This window comes from Hippopotamus amphibius, chromosome 6, assembly GCF_030028045.1.
Source record: "Hippopotamus amphibius kiboko isolate mHipAmp2 chromosome 6, mHipAmp2.hap2, whole genome shotgun sequence".
In the NCBI taxonomy this organism is placed as follows: domain Eukaryota; kingdom Metazoa; phylum Chordata; class Mammalia; order Artiodactyla; family Hippopotamidae; genus Hippopotamus; species Hippopotamus amphibius.
Genome location: NC_080191.1, coordinates 152,918,070 through 152,935,559, shown reverse-complemented (window position 1 = coordinate 152,935,559; position 17,490 = coordinate 152,918,070). Strand labels below are relative to the sequence as shown.

General features: G+C 35.7%; 1 protein-coding gene and 1 pseudogene across 15 annotated transcripts in view; both read left to right on the top strand.

The window, feature by feature from the left end:
- TBL1XR1 (TBL1X/Y related 1) overlaps positions 1-17,183 on the top strand; it is a 178,659-nt gene extending 161,476 nt beyond the window's left edge. For all 15 annotated transcript variants that reach the window (XM_057738143.1, XM_057738130.1, XM_057738142.1 and 12 more), the window contains 6 exons: positions 4,740-4,861; positions 5,002-5,076; positions 8,516-8,643; positions 9,232-9,397; positions 12,493-12,594; positions 13,482-17,183. In XM_057738143.1, coding sequence (XP_057594126.1) covers positions 4,740-4,861; positions 5,002-5,076; positions 8,516-8,643; positions 9,232-9,397; positions 12,493-12,594; positions 13,482-13,508 — 620 coding nt within the window. In that variant the 3' untranslated portion in view covers positions 13,509-17,183. The remainder of the gene's footprint in view (positions 1-4,739; positions 4,862-5,001; positions 5,077-8,515; positions 8,644-9,231; positions 9,398-12,492; positions 12,595-13,481) is intronic.
- On the top strand, positions 8,287-8,431 carry LOC130856244 (U2 spliceosomal RNA; annotated as a pseudogene).
- Positions 17,184-17,490: the final 307 nt, after the last annotated feature.

The window sequence follows — 17,490 nt, the reverse complement described above, 5'->3', positions numbered from 1 at the left end:
CATAGTTTTCTTTGAATTTGAAAATTTTTGACCATTATTTTTTAAAAAATATTCTGCCTCCTACCCACATTTTTTTAACTTGAAATTCTGGTTATGTTTATTAGTCTGCTTGATGTCCCATAATACACTGGTGCTCTGTTCATTTTTTTATCTAGCCTTTTTTTCTTCTTTTTTTGATAATCTCCACTGTTTTCAAGTTCACACATCTTCTGCAGCATCTAATCTGCAGTTTATGCCATCCAGTACGTTTTTTATCTCACATATGTCAGTTTTAATCTCTGGAAGTTTAATTTAAGTCTTTTTTATATCTTCCTTGTCGCTACTTTACTGTTTGAACATATCATATATAGTTGCAAGTGCTCTAATGTGTTTTTCTGCAAATTCTAACATCTATGTCTGTTCTAGGTCAGTTTTAATGATTTGATTGTTCTCTTCATTTTGGTCCTATTTTCCTGCATCTTTGTATGCCTTGTTATTTTTGATTGGAGGTGAGACATTTTGAATTTTACCTTGTTGATTGCTGGATTTGTGAACTTTGTTCTGGGACATAGTTAAATTGCTTGGAAATGGTTTGATCCTTTTGGATATGCTTGTAAGATTTGTTAAATGGCAGTGAAACAGTGCTCAGTGTAGGGCTAATTATTTCCTGGTACTGAGGCAAGAATCTAGATGTACTCTACCCAGTGTTCCGTGAATCAAAAAGTTTTCTAGTCTGGTGGATGTAGACGCTGTTCCCAATCTTGAGTATCAGGCATTGTTTCTTCTAATCCTCTTGAGTGTTCTTTTCCAGGTCTCAGCTAGTATTTTCACATGCTTGGGCTGATTAGTACTCTATGTGAGTAGGGCCCACTGCAGATCTTTGGAATTCTCTGTCTGTATAGCTTTCTCCTTTCTAGTACTATGATTTCTAGCTGCCTTCAGTTCTCCAGATTCTGAGTTTTATCTCTTCTGCCCAGGATTTCATTCATCTCTTCCTAGGGAGATTCTTCTTCCTTATGCCAGGATCTGGACATTTTTGCAGATTTGTATGTTTGAACAGTTATAAAGACACATTGTTAGTTGATTTCTCTCAGGAACTACTGTCCTTTGTTGCTTGGTGCCCAGCGTCTTGAACGATTATTTCATATATTTTCTAAGTTTTTTGTTTATTTTGGTTAGGAGGTAAATTTGGTCCCTGTCACTCCATCTTGACCAGGAATGAAAGTCTACCATGGTTTTAAAATTACCGTATTTTAATTCCTGTACTGTATTTTTGTCCATATACACTCTTACATAAAGCATAACTCATGATTATAGATGAGTTAACCACTTCGTGTTCATTAGGATGGCTATAAAAAATAACAGTGTTCCTGAACATGTGGAGAAATTAGAATTCTTATACTTTGCTAGTAGGTATGCAAAATGGTACAGTTGTTGTGGAAAACAATATGACAGTTCCTCAAAAAGCTAAACATAGAGTTACCGTATGACCCAGAAGTTCTACTCCTAGGTAATTGAATTGAAGGCAGGGACTTGAAGGCATTCATGTCCGTCAGTGTTCGTAGCAGCATTATCACGGTAGCCAGAGGATGGGAACAACCCACTGTCCGTTAGCAGATGAGTGGATAAACAGAACGGGGTCTCTGTATACAATGAATTATTATTCAGCCATAAAAAGGAATGAAGTTCTGATACATGCTACAACACCAGAGAACTTGTACATGTTAGGCTAAGTGAAATAAACCGGACATAAAAGGACAAAGAGTGTGATTCTACTTATATGAAATATCTAGAATAGGCAAATTCATAGAGACAAAAGTAAAGATTCATGGTTACAGAGGCTGGGAGGAGGAGGAAATGGAGAGTTATTGCTTAATGGTTACAGAGTTTCTTTTTGGGGTGATGAAAAACTTTTGAAAATAGTGGTGATGATTGCACAACATTGTGAATGTAATTGATACAACTGAATTGTACACTTAATTACATGACAAATTTTATGTTATGTGTTTGATCACATCTTAAAATTATTAATGTAATATACTAAAAACCATTGAATTGCGCACATTAAATGGATGAAATTTATGGTATGTGAATTATATCTCAATGAAGCTTTTTTTTTTTTTAAAGCAAATGAATAGTAAATGCCTGTTCCCCCTTCCCTCATAGGTTTGTTACCTTTCTAAATTACGAAGGATGCGTGGGTTAATGAAAAAATTAATCAGAATTGGAGGACACAGGAATTGAATCTTAGCTCCAGGATTCTTTTTTTTTTTCTTTTTTCTTTTTTTTGGCTGCACCACATGGCTTGTAGGATCCTTGTTCCCCAACCAGGGATGGAACCTGTGCCCCTGCAGTGGAAGCACAGAGTCCTAACCACTGGACCATCAGGGAATTCCAGCTCTAGGAATTTAAAAGATTGTGTAACCCTAGGCAGATTTGCTTTTCTTAGCCTCTTTCATCATGTGTAAAATGAGACTCTCATATATTACCTACATAAAAATACATTTTATGTTAGAGATGTGTTTCTGTGCTGAAGAACTTGTGTTAGCTAGACTCATTTTTTAATTTTAGGAATAAATACAAAATAAAGAGGTATGGGTTCTTAGATTAAACCAATCTGTAATCATTGTATCTTATGAGCCAGGCATATTACAGAAACGTTAATCATACAGCTCATGTTGCACCATTCCCCAGCTTCTTCCAATTATCTCTACCTGGTTATACAGTTTGTTTTGTTTTGTTTTGAACCTAATGGTGTATTTGTTTGAATCCTGTTTCTAATTTTCTCAGCCTCCTAACATTTTGCAGATAATTCTCTACCAAATTAACACCCAGGTGGAGCATGACAGATACTTGCCCTTCTTCATAGCATTTTGTTATACTTTTAATTGTCCTTTAAATTAGTTAGATTTTTGCCCCCCCCACTTTTTAACACTGTAACAAAGTGTTTACCAAAGGAACGTTTTGCTAAATTTTTTTTTTAATTATATCTTAACACATTTTTCACTGGAAACGCATTACAGCCAGGGACCTTAGTTTCTATAAAAATTCCCCGGTCAATAATATTTAATGTCAAAACAGAAGTGTAGTTACTGAATCCAGTTTCAAGGTACAAAAACAAAATCTAAACTCGCTATCCAAGAAAGGGAACATAATACAAGGAAACAGTTGCGGAAGTACTGGAAGAGTGAAACAGAGAGTATGAGGTAACTTGCAGTTTAACAACTGCAGTAAACCTAAGACCATAGAGAAGAAGATAGGATCCAGCTACCCAATGGGAATGGGAACCTCAGAGGAGAGGCTGCCTGGCAAGAACAGGCACCGTGGAGCAATCATAGTCTCCCAAAGATCCAGTCTGAAAGAGAGAGGACCACAGAATTGCCTGTCTGTCTTCTTTCTCCTGACCTTAGCCTCTTGACAGTGTTGTCCACTGAATGAGCCCATCTGGAAACCTGCAGGCACAGGGACAGGGGCCTGGGAATGTGTAATTTGCAAGAGTCGGCCCCCTGGGTGCAGAGCATAGTAGGGCAAAGTGTGGTGAGGAATGGACTGAAGCTCAGCTGACAGATGAGTGGTTGGTCATCCGCATTGCTTTCAGAAGTTGTGATGCACACAAACAGCAGCAGATCAAACATAGTGCTGATCACAGTGGGCCTGTGTTTTTGTTCACTGACTGATTTAGTTGGATTCTCCCACAAGCAGGATGGGAAGGAGGGAAGGAGCCAAGGAAGGGAGCAGTTTCTGGTGAAGAAGGTCTGGGCTCAACGTGATCCAGGCAGGGCTCTGGAGTGTGTGTTACACCTCAGGGTTTTCCTCATCGTGAGCCAAGGGTGCTTGGTTTTTGAGTCTCACCTTTCCCCTGACTACCTACTGCCTGCTCTAAATCCAGTGTTTTTGGTATGCTTCTGTTGCTTAACCCAGTTACTTGCTATCATTACCTTAATCTGCACTGCTAATTATAGAGAGGCTTTGCACTTTGCAGCAGGGGAAAATGAAAGGAGAGAATCTTTAATCATATCAGAGCTAAAATAAGTATTAAATGCTAGCCAGCTTTTGGGCCTCTGAGGTTTTAAATTCAATGATGTAGATTTTAAGAGGTATTTGACAGGAATCACTTAGAAGAAAAATGTATTTGTGAATCATGCAATATTCCATTTATCAGTTGAGTAGATAGTGAAAATTATACTTATTCAGTGTAATATTTGTCTAACTTATAATTTACAAAGTACTTTCCATACACATTATCTAACTTGATTTTCGCAGTGTCTGTGTACTAAGCTTAAAGGTTTTATCCCCATTTTTTGGGAAGCGAAAAATAGCATGAGAGGTGACTTGCTTAAGGCCCACCAGTTAGGGAGTCGCAAAACAAGGCTTCTTGTCCACTGAACACTCACAGAATTTCAGAAACAGAAGGAAGTGTAGCATCACATTTAATTTTATCATTTTACAAATGAGAAGCCAAAAGTCCATTGCTAGTAATTTACAGGGCAAGCTCTGAGGAACGCCCATCTCCTGGTGACCAGGCTAGTGTACTTTCTATTAGGCTGTGTCTCACATGGAGACAACCGAACTGAAATGTATTAATGTTTGTGATATTTAATTACCATAATTTAATAATTCTATCAATATCATAAAAAGTTTAAAGTAAAATGTTTACGTTCCTATTAGCATACTTAATGTCCAACCATGGTTTAAAACTAAAGCTCCTAGATTTCCGTACATGTGGAATGAATGCAGACCTCGCCTTTTTTCCTTTTCAGCACCAGCATTGGATGTTGATTGGCAGAGCAACAACACCTTTGCTTCTTGTAGTACAGATATGTGCATTCATGTCTGTAAATTAGGACAAGACAGACCTATTAAAACATTCCAGGGACACACGGTGAGAAGCCTTTTTTTCCCTCCTTTAGAGTGATTGTGATGAATAAGTAATGTCTCAGAGTGGCTTTGAAGTGTGTATGTTTAATACACAAACCACAACCAAGTCTGTGAAATGAAAATGTGAATGTTTACTATTTTTAGAATGAAGTAAATGCTATCAAATGGGACCCAACTGGCAATCTCCTGGCATCCTGTTCTGATGACATGACTTTAAAGGTAATTCGGAGAGTGGGGAGAAATGGGATTGAGAGTTACACAGTGTGGCTGCTCTGGCTATTTTAAGATTGTTTAGAGTGTCTCTCTTGTAGTTGGTAATTATGATACTAAGATTTCTGCTGTCGTAAATTGTCTTCACTATTAGAGAGTCATATATTGGTACAATTAAAGATTACTTGCACATGTAAGTATCTGACTCATACATGGCTAAGATCTTTGTAGGATTTGTGAATTTGACTGAAATTCTGAGAATTGTATTAATTGGATTTTTCTGTGGTGTGAATACATATCATCCCTGCTGGGAAACTGATATATAGCAGATATATAGCTTAATCGGTGAATGAGTGTAGTTGACTTGTCAGTATTCATGTCTCAATATAAATTTATGTTTTTCTTGTTACATAACTAAAAGCAAAAACTGGCACCTCGCACATATGCATGTCACACACCAAAATTAAGGAAAAACAGCGTCTTGAGATAAAGAACAGCATAATACTAATCTTCAGAATTAATGAAGCTTGAGCCTTATCCTTCATCATATTACCTCTGCTGAGAATAATTTATCTTTGACTTTACAGTGTCAGTGACTGCAGACATGATGCCCCTTATAGATAGCATAACCACGAGGGGAAACTGCTTTTCCTTTTCCCAAGAACAGACTAAATGTAATCTTGGTAACCTGGTGGGTTTTTTCCCTTAAATACCTGCCATGTTTTTAGTTAGCTGGTTTTTCTCAAGCCTGGGCTCCCTTGTGAATGTTGCTGGTAAAAATTCTTTTCTTCACACTTCTGTTAATGAGATTACTTTGCATGCACATGCATTATACTTATAAAATGGGGGGGGACCTACTTCTGGAATAGAGCACAGCACATATGAGGAAATGAAAGAAGGTCAGTGGCTAGAGAGGCTACTGTCAGGGACTGAGTTGCAGCTAGAGATATAAGTTTAAATTAGAAAGTGTTAAGAGAGTTTTTTTTAGTTCTAAGAATAATAAAAGATCATAGAATTTTAAAGCAGAAGCGGGAAGGATGGCTAATGTCTGGTGAAGCCATATTTTGAGAACAAGGAACAGCAGATGAGTGAGAAGATTATGTCCAGCTTGGACAGTCCCTTTGAGTCATGCAGGTGGACGTGCCGGGTGGGTCTGATGCTCAGAGAACAACTCTAAGCTTGACGTAAAAATTTGAGAATTCTCAACAGATGGGTAGTCATTCAAAGCCACAGGCATGGACAAAATTATGTAGGTAGAAAGTACGGAGTAAAAGAAGAGGAAAGTTTAAAAAGTCTTAACAAACTCTAACATTTACCAGCTCAAGAGGAAAGAGGTTCCGAAAGGAAACCTGGAAGGAATGCCCTCAGTGGAAGCAGTATGTATAGAAGAGTATTCCAAGGGAGGCGATGGATGAGGATGGTCAGCCTTATCAGTGCTCTCGAAAGCACGGGTGAAATATGTTTTGGAAACATATCTTTGGATGTTTTTACATGGAGTTACGTATACATAGGATACAAAAACATTATGATACTGCTTTGTTATCTCTTATTAATTTCATTGCAGAAGTGTGAAGCCCAGCTAATTTTTGTTTCTTTGTCGGCACTTGGGTTTGATGTGTGTTTGTTTGTATTTGGCAAAATTTCCCCCCATGTCTTTATTGAATGATTTTGTCAGAAATACTGTTGGTGTAGGTTTCTCTTAATTTTTGCTCAAAAAGAATATGAATTTTTAACCTATACACATGGGCATGTTTTCAACGGAAGAAAAGGCGTACTCTCTACTCACCATTTTAACTTTATTGCTTTGTTACTTTTCATGGTTTCTTCTATAGGAATCATTTAAAATTTCTAAATTTCATACGGTAAGAATACTTAACATGAAGTCTCCTCTTGCAGCAGATGTGTAAGTGCACAGTGCAGCGCTGCTGTCCGTAAGCACAGTGCTGTGCGGCGGGTCTCCTCCAGAGCCGAAATTTTATACTCGTTGATGAGCAGCCCCTCCCCGCCCGCCACAACCCCTGCCCCCCACCAGCCTCTTTTTTTCCCCATAATGTTTTATTACAGGATATTGACTATGGTTCCCTGTGCTGTACAGTAGGACCTTTCTGTTGATCCCCACCGTCCCTTTTTTTGCTTTTATGAGTTTGACTCTTCCGTGCAGTATTTGTCATTCAAATGTATACATGTTGTCACATATTGAAGGTTTCCTTACATGTTAAGGCTGACTAATACTCCATTGTTTGCATATACATTTTCTTCATCCTTTCATCCATTGATGGACATGTAAATTGTTTGCATATCTTGGCTTTTGTGAATGAGGCTGCAGTGAAGACGGAAGTACAGATATCTACTCAAGATCCTTCAGTGATGATGATGATGATGATGATGATGATGATGGTTTTTTGATAAATACCTAGAAGTGGAATGGCTGGATCATTTTAGTGGTAGTTGTTAAAATTGGGGGGAGAACCTCCATACGGTTTTTCATAGTGGCTAAACCATTTTGCATTCATTTATCAGTAGTTTATAAGAGTTCCAATTTCTCCATATCCTTGACAACATTTTTAAAATTTGTGGTAGCCATCCTAACAGTTATGAAGGGATGTCTCCTAGTTTTGATTTTCATCTCCCCGATGATCAGTGACATTGGGCATCTTTTCATATACCGATTGGCCATTTGTATGTCTTCTTTGGAAGGAATGTCTATTCAAGTCCTTTGTCTATTTTTAAATTGGATTATTAGGGGTTTTGCTGTTGCGTTGTAGGATTTCCTTACATATTTTGGAAATTAACTCCTTATTGGATATGTGGTTGCCGTATTTTCTCTCATTCCATAGGTGCCTTTTTACTTTATTGTTTCCTTTGCTGTGCAGGAACTTTTTAATTATATGTAGTCCCACTTGCTCTTTTGTTTGTTTGTTTTGCTTTCATTGCCTATGCTTTGGTGTCAGCATGAATCATATTTATCTGTATGTTGCTTATCTATTTTCCCTTCCCCATTGCAAGATAATTCCTGATTCTAAATTCTAAGAGGAATTTATAATGTATATCTTTTATTTTAAAGGACGGCGTAAAAACTAATGCTTTAAACATTGTAGGATCATTACCCAAGGAACTTATTGAATGTTGAAGTTTATACCATCAGAAGCTATCAAAATCTTAGAACTACAGTTAATTGAATCCTGAAACCTCACGACAGTGAATATTTAGAAAGGACTTATCACTTCTCAGCCTTTTGGCTAAGATCAAGTGTAGAAGCTAATTTGTCATTTTTAAAAGATAAGTTAAAATGTAGTAGAGTATACTTAATATTTACTTGAATATATTCTCTTGATCTCTATAATAATTGTTCTGGTTACACCATTTATATTTTGGACTGGCAAGATAATATTATAAATGTATCCTTTGTATGGAAAAATAATTACATACATTTTTCTTTTTTGCTTAGATATGGAGTATGAAACAAGACAATTGTGTCCATGATTTGCAAGCACATAATAAAGAAATTTATACTATCAAATGGAGTCCAACAGGGCCAGGGACAAATAATCCAAATGCCAACCTTATGTTAGCAAGGTAACATTTCTGTTTTGTTTTTCCTTTATGAGTCTTTTACAAAGAAAACCTCTTATAAATATGACAGAAAATTAGGAAGATTCCATGAAATGGGAATGTATCCTACAAGGAATAACTTTTTTAAATGGGAACCTTTAGACACAGTTGTATTACTCTTTCAGGTCATAATGGATTTTTGTATCTGAAGATATCAAATAATTTACTGATGATATCAAATATTGATTAAAACCCAAGTAATTGAGGCATAATGCAATAAAGTTTTTCAGCATTTAAAAAAATAATAAGTTAAAAATATTTAATATAGTGTTTCAAAACCATGGGTCAATATAAAGGAGTTACTTAAAGAGTAAAGGAATACAGTGAATTAGCTCATTTATGTTTTCCAGTTTACAGACTTGAAGTTGCCCTTAATGAAACTGCTGTTTCTCCTATTAGCTTTGTTTCCAGAACACTTTCTTCCTCATAACGCAATCTGCTTCTTATGAGGAATTGGTGGCTAACTATTAGGAATGGCTGAATACTGTAGATTGGGGGTGGGGCTGAGAGTATTTCATTACTTATAAAATCATTTTTTTCCTCCCTTGTCAGTGCATCCTTTGATTCTACTGTTAGATTATGGGATGTAGACAGAGGAATTTGCATCCATACTTTGACAAAACACCAAGAGCCTGTGTACAGTGTAGCTTTCAGTCCTGATGGCAGGTATCTGGCGAGTGGCTCTTTTGACAAATGTGTGCACATCTGGAACACACAGGTATGTCAAGTTATTTAAATAGTCAGGTATTCTTATATTAGTAAGAAGCATTTGTCTGAACAAATTTTTTTTTTTTCAGTTTTGGTTGTCATTCCTTTTGTGTCATTAATTCAGCTCTTAGTTTTTATATAAGTACTTTTTTGGGGAATTTACGGCTAAGTAAAGATCAAAACCAACTGAAGTGAGATTTTCATAATATAGACCAAAATTTAGAAATAAATTTAGATTCTCTGTTTTATATTTTCCAGCAGTTTTGCAGACATAAAATGTGAGAGTTTAAGATGCATTTGTTTAGATAAATGATACAGTTTATTTTCTAAAAGAATTGTCTTTGAAGAAGGTATTATATGAGCAGTGAAAAAAATGTACTAAAGGACAGGACTTTATGATTGAACACATAATTAATAAGAAACAAATCTATATACTACGTTTTTAGGGACCGTGCTACAGAGATCCTTTCTTAAGAATGGGGAAGACGGTTTTGTTGCTTTCATTTTTTTAGTCTTTTCAGTGTTTTAGTTTTTATGTGCCGTATACTGTTTCTTTAATAGCAGTCACATCACTGTACCTCCCCCCCGCCCCCCGTCCCACCCGAAAATCAGATCTTTGCTTGTTGTATTATATGCATAATAAGTTATTGTGGGCTGTTTCTCTTTGTGCAGTTGACCATCATAGTTGGTCAACCTGTTTTGCATAAATCATCATTTTCAAGTATTATTTTTGATTAAGTTATACATTCAAAGGGTCTCCAACACCCTGCCCCCATTATAAAAAGGTATACACTGAGAAGTTTTGCTTCCATTTTTTTTCTTGATCCTCTACAGATAACTATTTTTATTGGTTTCTCTTTCATTCTTCTTGAAGTTTTTTGTAAATAAAAGCATTATGATTCTTTGATTTTATACTCCCACTGTTTTATTTTTTCATTTATATTTTTAACTCCCTTAGCATTGGGTTTATATATGATGTGAGGTATAGTTCTCATTCTGTCTTTCTATATGGATCACCAGTTTTCTTGGCACTGTTTCCTGTCCCTTTACTGTTTCATATACTAAGTTCTTGTTTGGTTTGATCCTAGATCCTCTTGTATTCCATTGATTGATACATTTGTGTGTACCTGCATTGTTAGCTTAATTTTAATGGCTGTAACTTTGTAAGTCCCCCTCATTAAGTCTTTTTTTTTTCCTTCAGTAGAGTTTTATAATTTCTTCATAAAGATCTTTTTTAAAAATTTTATTCTGAGGTGTGCCTTATGGATTTTATTGTTATTGTGTATAGCGTCTTTTAAAAAATATATTCCTTTCACCTCCTGGTGATTGCTCATGCTTGGAGCATTACAGATTTTTGGCATGTTGATGTTGATTCCCTCAAACCTGCTGAGCTCTTTAATTACTTCCAATTACTTCCTGGTTTGCGGGATCTTAGTTCCCTGACCAGGAATCAAACCTGTGCCCCCTGCCTTGGAAGCACAGAGTCCTAACCACTGGGCAGCCAGGGAATTCCCAATCTTTCTGTTTTGATTGAATAGCAGAAGCTTTCTAAATAATCTGCCTGTTGTACATATTTTCCATCACTCATTTACTCCATTTTGAGTAAATTAACTTAAAATAAAATTTGGGTGTAGCACTTTAGAATTCTAAGGGAAGATACTGCTAGACTTTTCAGGGCATTGAGTAACTATCCATACTATTTTGTTGTATCACTATTGTGTGTCCAAATGTCATTTTACTGTTTTAAGTTTGAAAATAGTAAAATGCATCTCGTGAGTTTTCAGCGCGGGTGAAAGTCATTATCTTTTTGTCATATATGCATCTAGTTTTTTCTTTCTTTACTTGGATCATATGTTACCTAAGCATTTGACAGGTAAACTGTTACAGTCTGGTCTGAGCACAGATTTGAGTAGATGCTGAGGATCCTTGGGCATTTGTTAATGTGGTAGCTCTGGCTTATTGGCCATGCTGTCTTGGTTCAGTCATAGCCCAGTTTAAGCTTAGAAACTGGTAAGTACTATGGAAAGAAGGTGTTGGTTTTACTTGACTATCCTATAGATTTTACTCTCTATACAACAGCCTATTTTAGATTTTGTTGGCACCACTCCTTTTTCTTCTGATTAACTGTAGATACTTAAGGGCTACTGTACTGATACTTTTTCATTAGTATCTTAAATTGTGAGAAATTTTATATAGCAGGGGAAAAACAGTTGAGACTTCCCAACGTGATCAGCTGTAGCAGTGCATCTGTGGTTTCTGCCATCTTACCAGACGACTCAGAGCAGGAAAGCAAGGGAAAGTGGTCTTCCAGCTTAGTGATTAACTTAGGGCTGGCTGTCTCAGAAGGTATTTACAAGATGTATGTCTTGCTGCCATGTTGTTTTTAGGTAGTTCTGCTACTTTTAGTTTGAATTTTTTAGGTCACCATGAAGCTGAGAGATACTTTTCAGGTTTGTCAGGACAGAACACTGGGAGCATATTTTTCATTTCTCACAGCAGAACCTGTGACTTATAAACCAGCCCTGTTTAATGAATGGTTTCCTAGGAAAATACATTTTTGTACTGTTTTAATTATTGAATGGAAGCTGAATCATTTTGGTTTCTATTGCCAAAGGAATAAAATAATTGAGTTATATTTATGAGTTGGCTAAATTGATGATGAAATTGTTAGTGTTCCTGGTTATACTTTTTCTTTTAACTTAAAACATCTTTCAGTAATAATGTACATATGCTCTCTTAGCTTCTTTTATAATTCTTCTAGCTTGGGGGTGTTTCTAGTGTCAAAGAAGCCAAAGATACCTTAACTAAGATTGGTTATCAATACTGGAGAAGCTGTGTGTGTGTGTATGTGTGTGTGTGTGTGTGTGTGTGTGTGTGTGTGAGAGAGAGAGAGAGAGAGAAGGATCTGTTGAGAGCAGGCTAGTGCTATCGTTTCATAAAAGGATCATATTACATTCTGGTATTTCAGAACTTGTGTTTATTTTGAAGTTGAAGCTAAATCCTACATTGGATTGCTAGAAATAAAACCATATAATATTTTTACCTCAATATTTGGACATATATAATAATATATTATTTTTAAGATTCTGCTTCTCATTATTTTAGACAGGTGCTCTAGTTCACAGCTATAGGGGAACAGGTGGAATTTTTGAAGTTTGTTGGAATGCAGCAGGAGACAAGGTTGGAGCCAGTGCATCAGATGGTTCAGTAAGTATAATGAAGCGTCTCCACAGGGGTGTGTGTGTTCGTGTGTGTGTTCGTGTGTGTGTGTATGTAAGAAAGAGAGTAAGCATAGTGAGTAAGTGTGGCTTGTTGTGGTAGTGACTACAAAAGTGTTCTTTTTAAAATTTTACGGCATGGGTATCAATCTTTTTTATTGAAGGCTCAATATTTTTCATGTTCATTCAGTCAAATCATGTAAACAAAATTTAGGTGATCTTTGCCAAGAGAGTGCCTTCATAATCAAGAAATGGACAGTTATTTTAAGTGTAAAACTTCATCAGTGAAATTAAGTGTAGCACTGTGAGAGAGCTTTGAATTTTTAACGCCTATTTCTGCCTTCTCTTCCTTGCAGAAGAGTGCTGGTGGCCCGGGGAAGGGGGAATAGAGGCAGTTGGGTCTGCAGTGAGCAATGTGTGATACTGAGAGACTTTCAGGATGAGGTTGGCCGTGTCTTTACAGAAATACTAGTTATGGCTTCCGAAGGTCTGAAAGCGAAGGGAAGATGGAGAGGGTATAGCTCTTAGCTGTTTGCTGAAGCAGTAGCTTAATATAACCTGTAGTATCTTTCACTAAGATCCAAGAGATAGAAAATGGTCTATTTTGAGCATATTGTTTCTACTTTTTAATTAACAGAGAGTCAGTCTTGAACATTTTAGCCCCCTCTGTGGTATTGGCCCACGGTCGTTTCCTCAGTCTGCTTTCAGGCAGTCTACCTGATTCCTCTTGGTGCCCATTGGTGTGGTTACTTTTGTTTACCAGTCTCATGAGCTTGAAACTAAGAAATAGATTCCAAACTGTGCTATAGAAAAGTTAAACTAAAAATGTGCAATGAAATTCTTTACACACTGGTTGATTATTTTAATTTCTTACAGGTTTGTGTATTAGACCTTCGGAAATAGCGCTACTAGTTGGAAGCCATGGACCGACTATGAATGTGTATATAGCCAAAATGACTGTCCCCGACCCAAGTACTGCTATAGTCCCACTTGAACCATGGCCAGTCCACTACAGCCAAATCTAAGAGAAATATATACATACAGTGTATATAAACAAAATTGCACCCTGAAGATGACAGAATTTTGTCACAGCTTGTGAATTCTGTTCACCAAGTGCTGGAATCTAATCTGCTGTGCCCCTAAAATAGCATTTAGAAGTTTTGGATATGAAAAACAGAAGAGAGAAAAAAAATAAGCGTTATAAAAGCAGCCCATACATGTACCAGTTTTTGGATACTAATGACAGCCTTGTTTCTCCCCTTTGAATCAGCAGACACCATGGATTATATTCTTTTTTCCCTTCAGTAGTTTAGCAGTTTGTATGTACAGAGAAAATGGACTTACAAAAACTTGCAGCAGTAGTTTGTTCTTGCTTTTAAACTTTGTTTTTGGTTTAGTTTATGGATGCATGAAGTAAGGGAGTGAATCAGTTTCTTGTTTATATTTTTTTCACCTTTTAAACAAAAAATTCTTAAAAATATTTTAATGCATTCTTTTGAAGAGATAGATGTTTGGTACATTTATGGCTCCCAGAGCATATATTCAATTGGTGCATGCTGTAGAAGGGGTAATTGGAAATTAAATGGAACTATATGACTTTGGTCATGTCAATCTGTAAGACACATCAGTAAAAGGGTATTATGCTCTGTTTTTTTGTTTTTTGTTTTTGCTTTTGCTTTGTTTTTTGTTGTGAGGTTTTTGTTTTTTTTTTCTTTTTGGTTTTTTTGTTTTGTTTTGTTTTTTGGTGATGTGGCTTAAATGCAATAGTTTCTTTTTTGGAACATATTTCTGCCAATTAAAGACTAGAAGGGCACAAAAATTTTTTTAATACCATAGAGAAGATGCATATAAAAAATCTTCTGATGTTTTGTAGCCATAACTGAATTATGGTTAAAATGTGCACTATTGTGAAAAGGAGCAAAGTAGGTTTGGGTTCTTTTGTTTCTTTGTTTCTTTTGCTTTGTTTCCTAAGAGATTAAAATGTTTCTGGATAAGGATTAGCTTCTCAAAGTGTCCATCATTCTGTGTAGAAGCTTAAATATGTAATGTAACCAAACTCCAGTATTAAAAATCTCTCATGTTATTTTTCTTTATACAAAGCAAGATAACGGCATATAACACTGCCATTACATGGCAAAATGTTTGCTACCTTAGTTTAAAAACAATCTTTAAAACAAAAGACTTGCTTCAAGATGTTTTTAAATAGCAGTGATTCAAAATTTTTTTAAAAGGTGTAATTGCACCAACCTCCCTGCTGCTCTGATTCCGCATTTGTGGTACTTGTGACTACATTTTGTCAAATATAAGTAGATTTAAGCTGCTATGTTTTGTTTTTTCAGTAATCACTACTATATCATGTCTTTTACTCTGTTTATAATATCATGTATTTTTTTAAAGGTATAGGTATCAAATCAAACCTCCTTGTGCTCATGCAACTAAAAGCTAAAACATACAGAATCTACTATTGATAGCATGGGGCTGTGTTTATATGTGTGATTAACAGAGTTTGTCATGATTAATGTAATAATCCAGAAGTGTCCATTTTGAAGAGAATGGTTGTCAAATTTATATCTCAAAAGATTTTAATTATGGAATATCATTTATTATCAAGCTTGGCAAATTTATAACACTATTTCTGTCACTAATTATTTTGAATCTTTTACTGCTAAAGTTTTAACCTCTGATTTAAGTTTAAGTAGAAACTGATTTACCCAAGTAAGGCAGCTTTGATTTTCAGCACTTGTTGTTTAGCTCTTTTTACACAACAGCATTGATTGAAGCAAGTCTTGGTTTTACTAAGGTAGGATAGCATTTGCCATTGGTGAAGAGAGTAAATACACTTAATTCCACAGTACATTGTTACACATACCCCAGTTGTTGTTAGTGGGGACTGTGAGACTGTAATAATATTTTTTAAAATTTACATCCAGAGAGGCAGTCATTCATGATGGTTTTGTGCCAGCTGTTTTTAGGGTTTTGGATCCCATTATAGATATTTAGGACTATTATCCTGTGACTTATGTAGGAAACCTAATATGCTGAGTATCTGGCACTTGAAATCCTGCTTTTATTGCTGGAGGTCCACATCTGTGGTTGACCTCTGTTGTTGTTTTAAAAAAATAAATAAAAATTTAAAAATCTGTGCAATAATTTTTAAATGTGCTCCCAGGAATAGACACAAATGTTTTGAGTATGTTGAAGCTGCATTTTCCTTTAGCGATGCATTTGTCAATTGCACTGAATTTAAATCTGAAAGTCAGAGGTGATTATTGATAGTACTTTTGTATTTTGATATGGACAATTTATTCATTTGCATACAGTTATTGACCTTTTTTTCCCCAGCTGATTAAAAGATAGTCACGAAGTTCTGCAGTATAGCTGCCAAAATAGACAGCTACATGTTTATGGTATTGTCATCTTCTCTGTTTTGGGGGGTTTTTTTGTTTTGTTTTTATCTTTAGCTATTTTACTTAAGCATAATAGCCACAATAGGACATATAAAAGATTATAAATACAGAGCTTTATTATCCTGAAGTCTTGGGTCTTTTAAGTATAAACTGTCAGAAAGATATCCATTTTGTAGGCATGGGTTCTTTGTGAGCATACAATGATTTCTTTTTGCTGCTGTTCTCAACGTCATCATTGCCTGCTGATGTGCCACGATGCTGCTCCAGTAGACGGAAATAAGATTGCCTCTCATTTGAGCAGTAACATGATTATAAGAGACCAAGTTTCACAGCCTGTAAAGGTCTATATTTGAGGTTCTTGCTTATTTTTCCTTCCTTCTTTTTTTTTTTTTTTTCCTCTAAGAACTTATCTGAAGATCTACTGATGCCAGTAGATTTTCTGTGGTATTCATTATATATTGTTGTATAGGCTACTGTAAGAAACTTATAAGGAAAAATAGAAAGGAAAACTTGAATGAATAGAATACTCATTGATTAAAATAGAATAAAGAGCGAGCAGCTGTCACTCTTAAACATCGTAAAGGAATATCTTTTTTCTTCTCCATGTAGGAAATCCTATAAGTTCTTATATTTGTTCCATTCCCAGTTTCCTGTCATTGATCAGGTACCATCATTGACTTTCAAGTGACTTTTAGAAGTGGTAACTTTTAATTTCCTAATAGGTCTTAGAGTGTATTGAATTCTGTTTTAGTTAATTATTCTCTAGGTAAGTATGTTTTAGGATTAAACACCTTTTACAGATACTGAAAGTGCCTCCTTTTGTGGTGTAAAAAACAAATTATGGTGCAAAAAGTAATCATTAGATTGAATTACATGAAGGTTTTTTGCTTTTTGACATATAAAGATGTCAAGAGAAAGGCCAAAGATTTGTACTTTTTCACTTAACTTATAAAGCACTCCTTTTTTCCTTAAACTTATTTCTGTCAAATTAGATTTAATGAGAGAGTACTATTTTTAAGGAGCTATCCGTTTATGTAGAATGATTTTGTTAAGAGTAATGTAACTATTAGTGAGTAGAGGCCTGAAGAGGAGTATGCATTTTTGCTGTTGAAAGGAATCACAAATGACCATTCTTATGTCAGCAAAAATGTTGTCTTACTAGATAAGCAGAAAAAATGAATCTCAAATGCAGTGCTATTTACTCTTTTCAAAACAGTTTTCATTTTCTTAAGCACATTGTACATTTCTATAGAACCTGCATTTATTCTCGCATGCTAAGGACGGTACTTGCGTTTGGTGAATTACTGTTGACAGTTTCCACAGAAATCCTATTTCAGTGGACCAACATTGTGGCATGGCAGCAAATGCCAACATTTTGGGGAATAGCAGCAAATCTACAAGAGACCCCGGTTGTTTTTTTGTTTATTTGTTTGTTTTCTTCTGAATCAGCAGGGATGGAAGGGGAGTAGGGAAGTTAT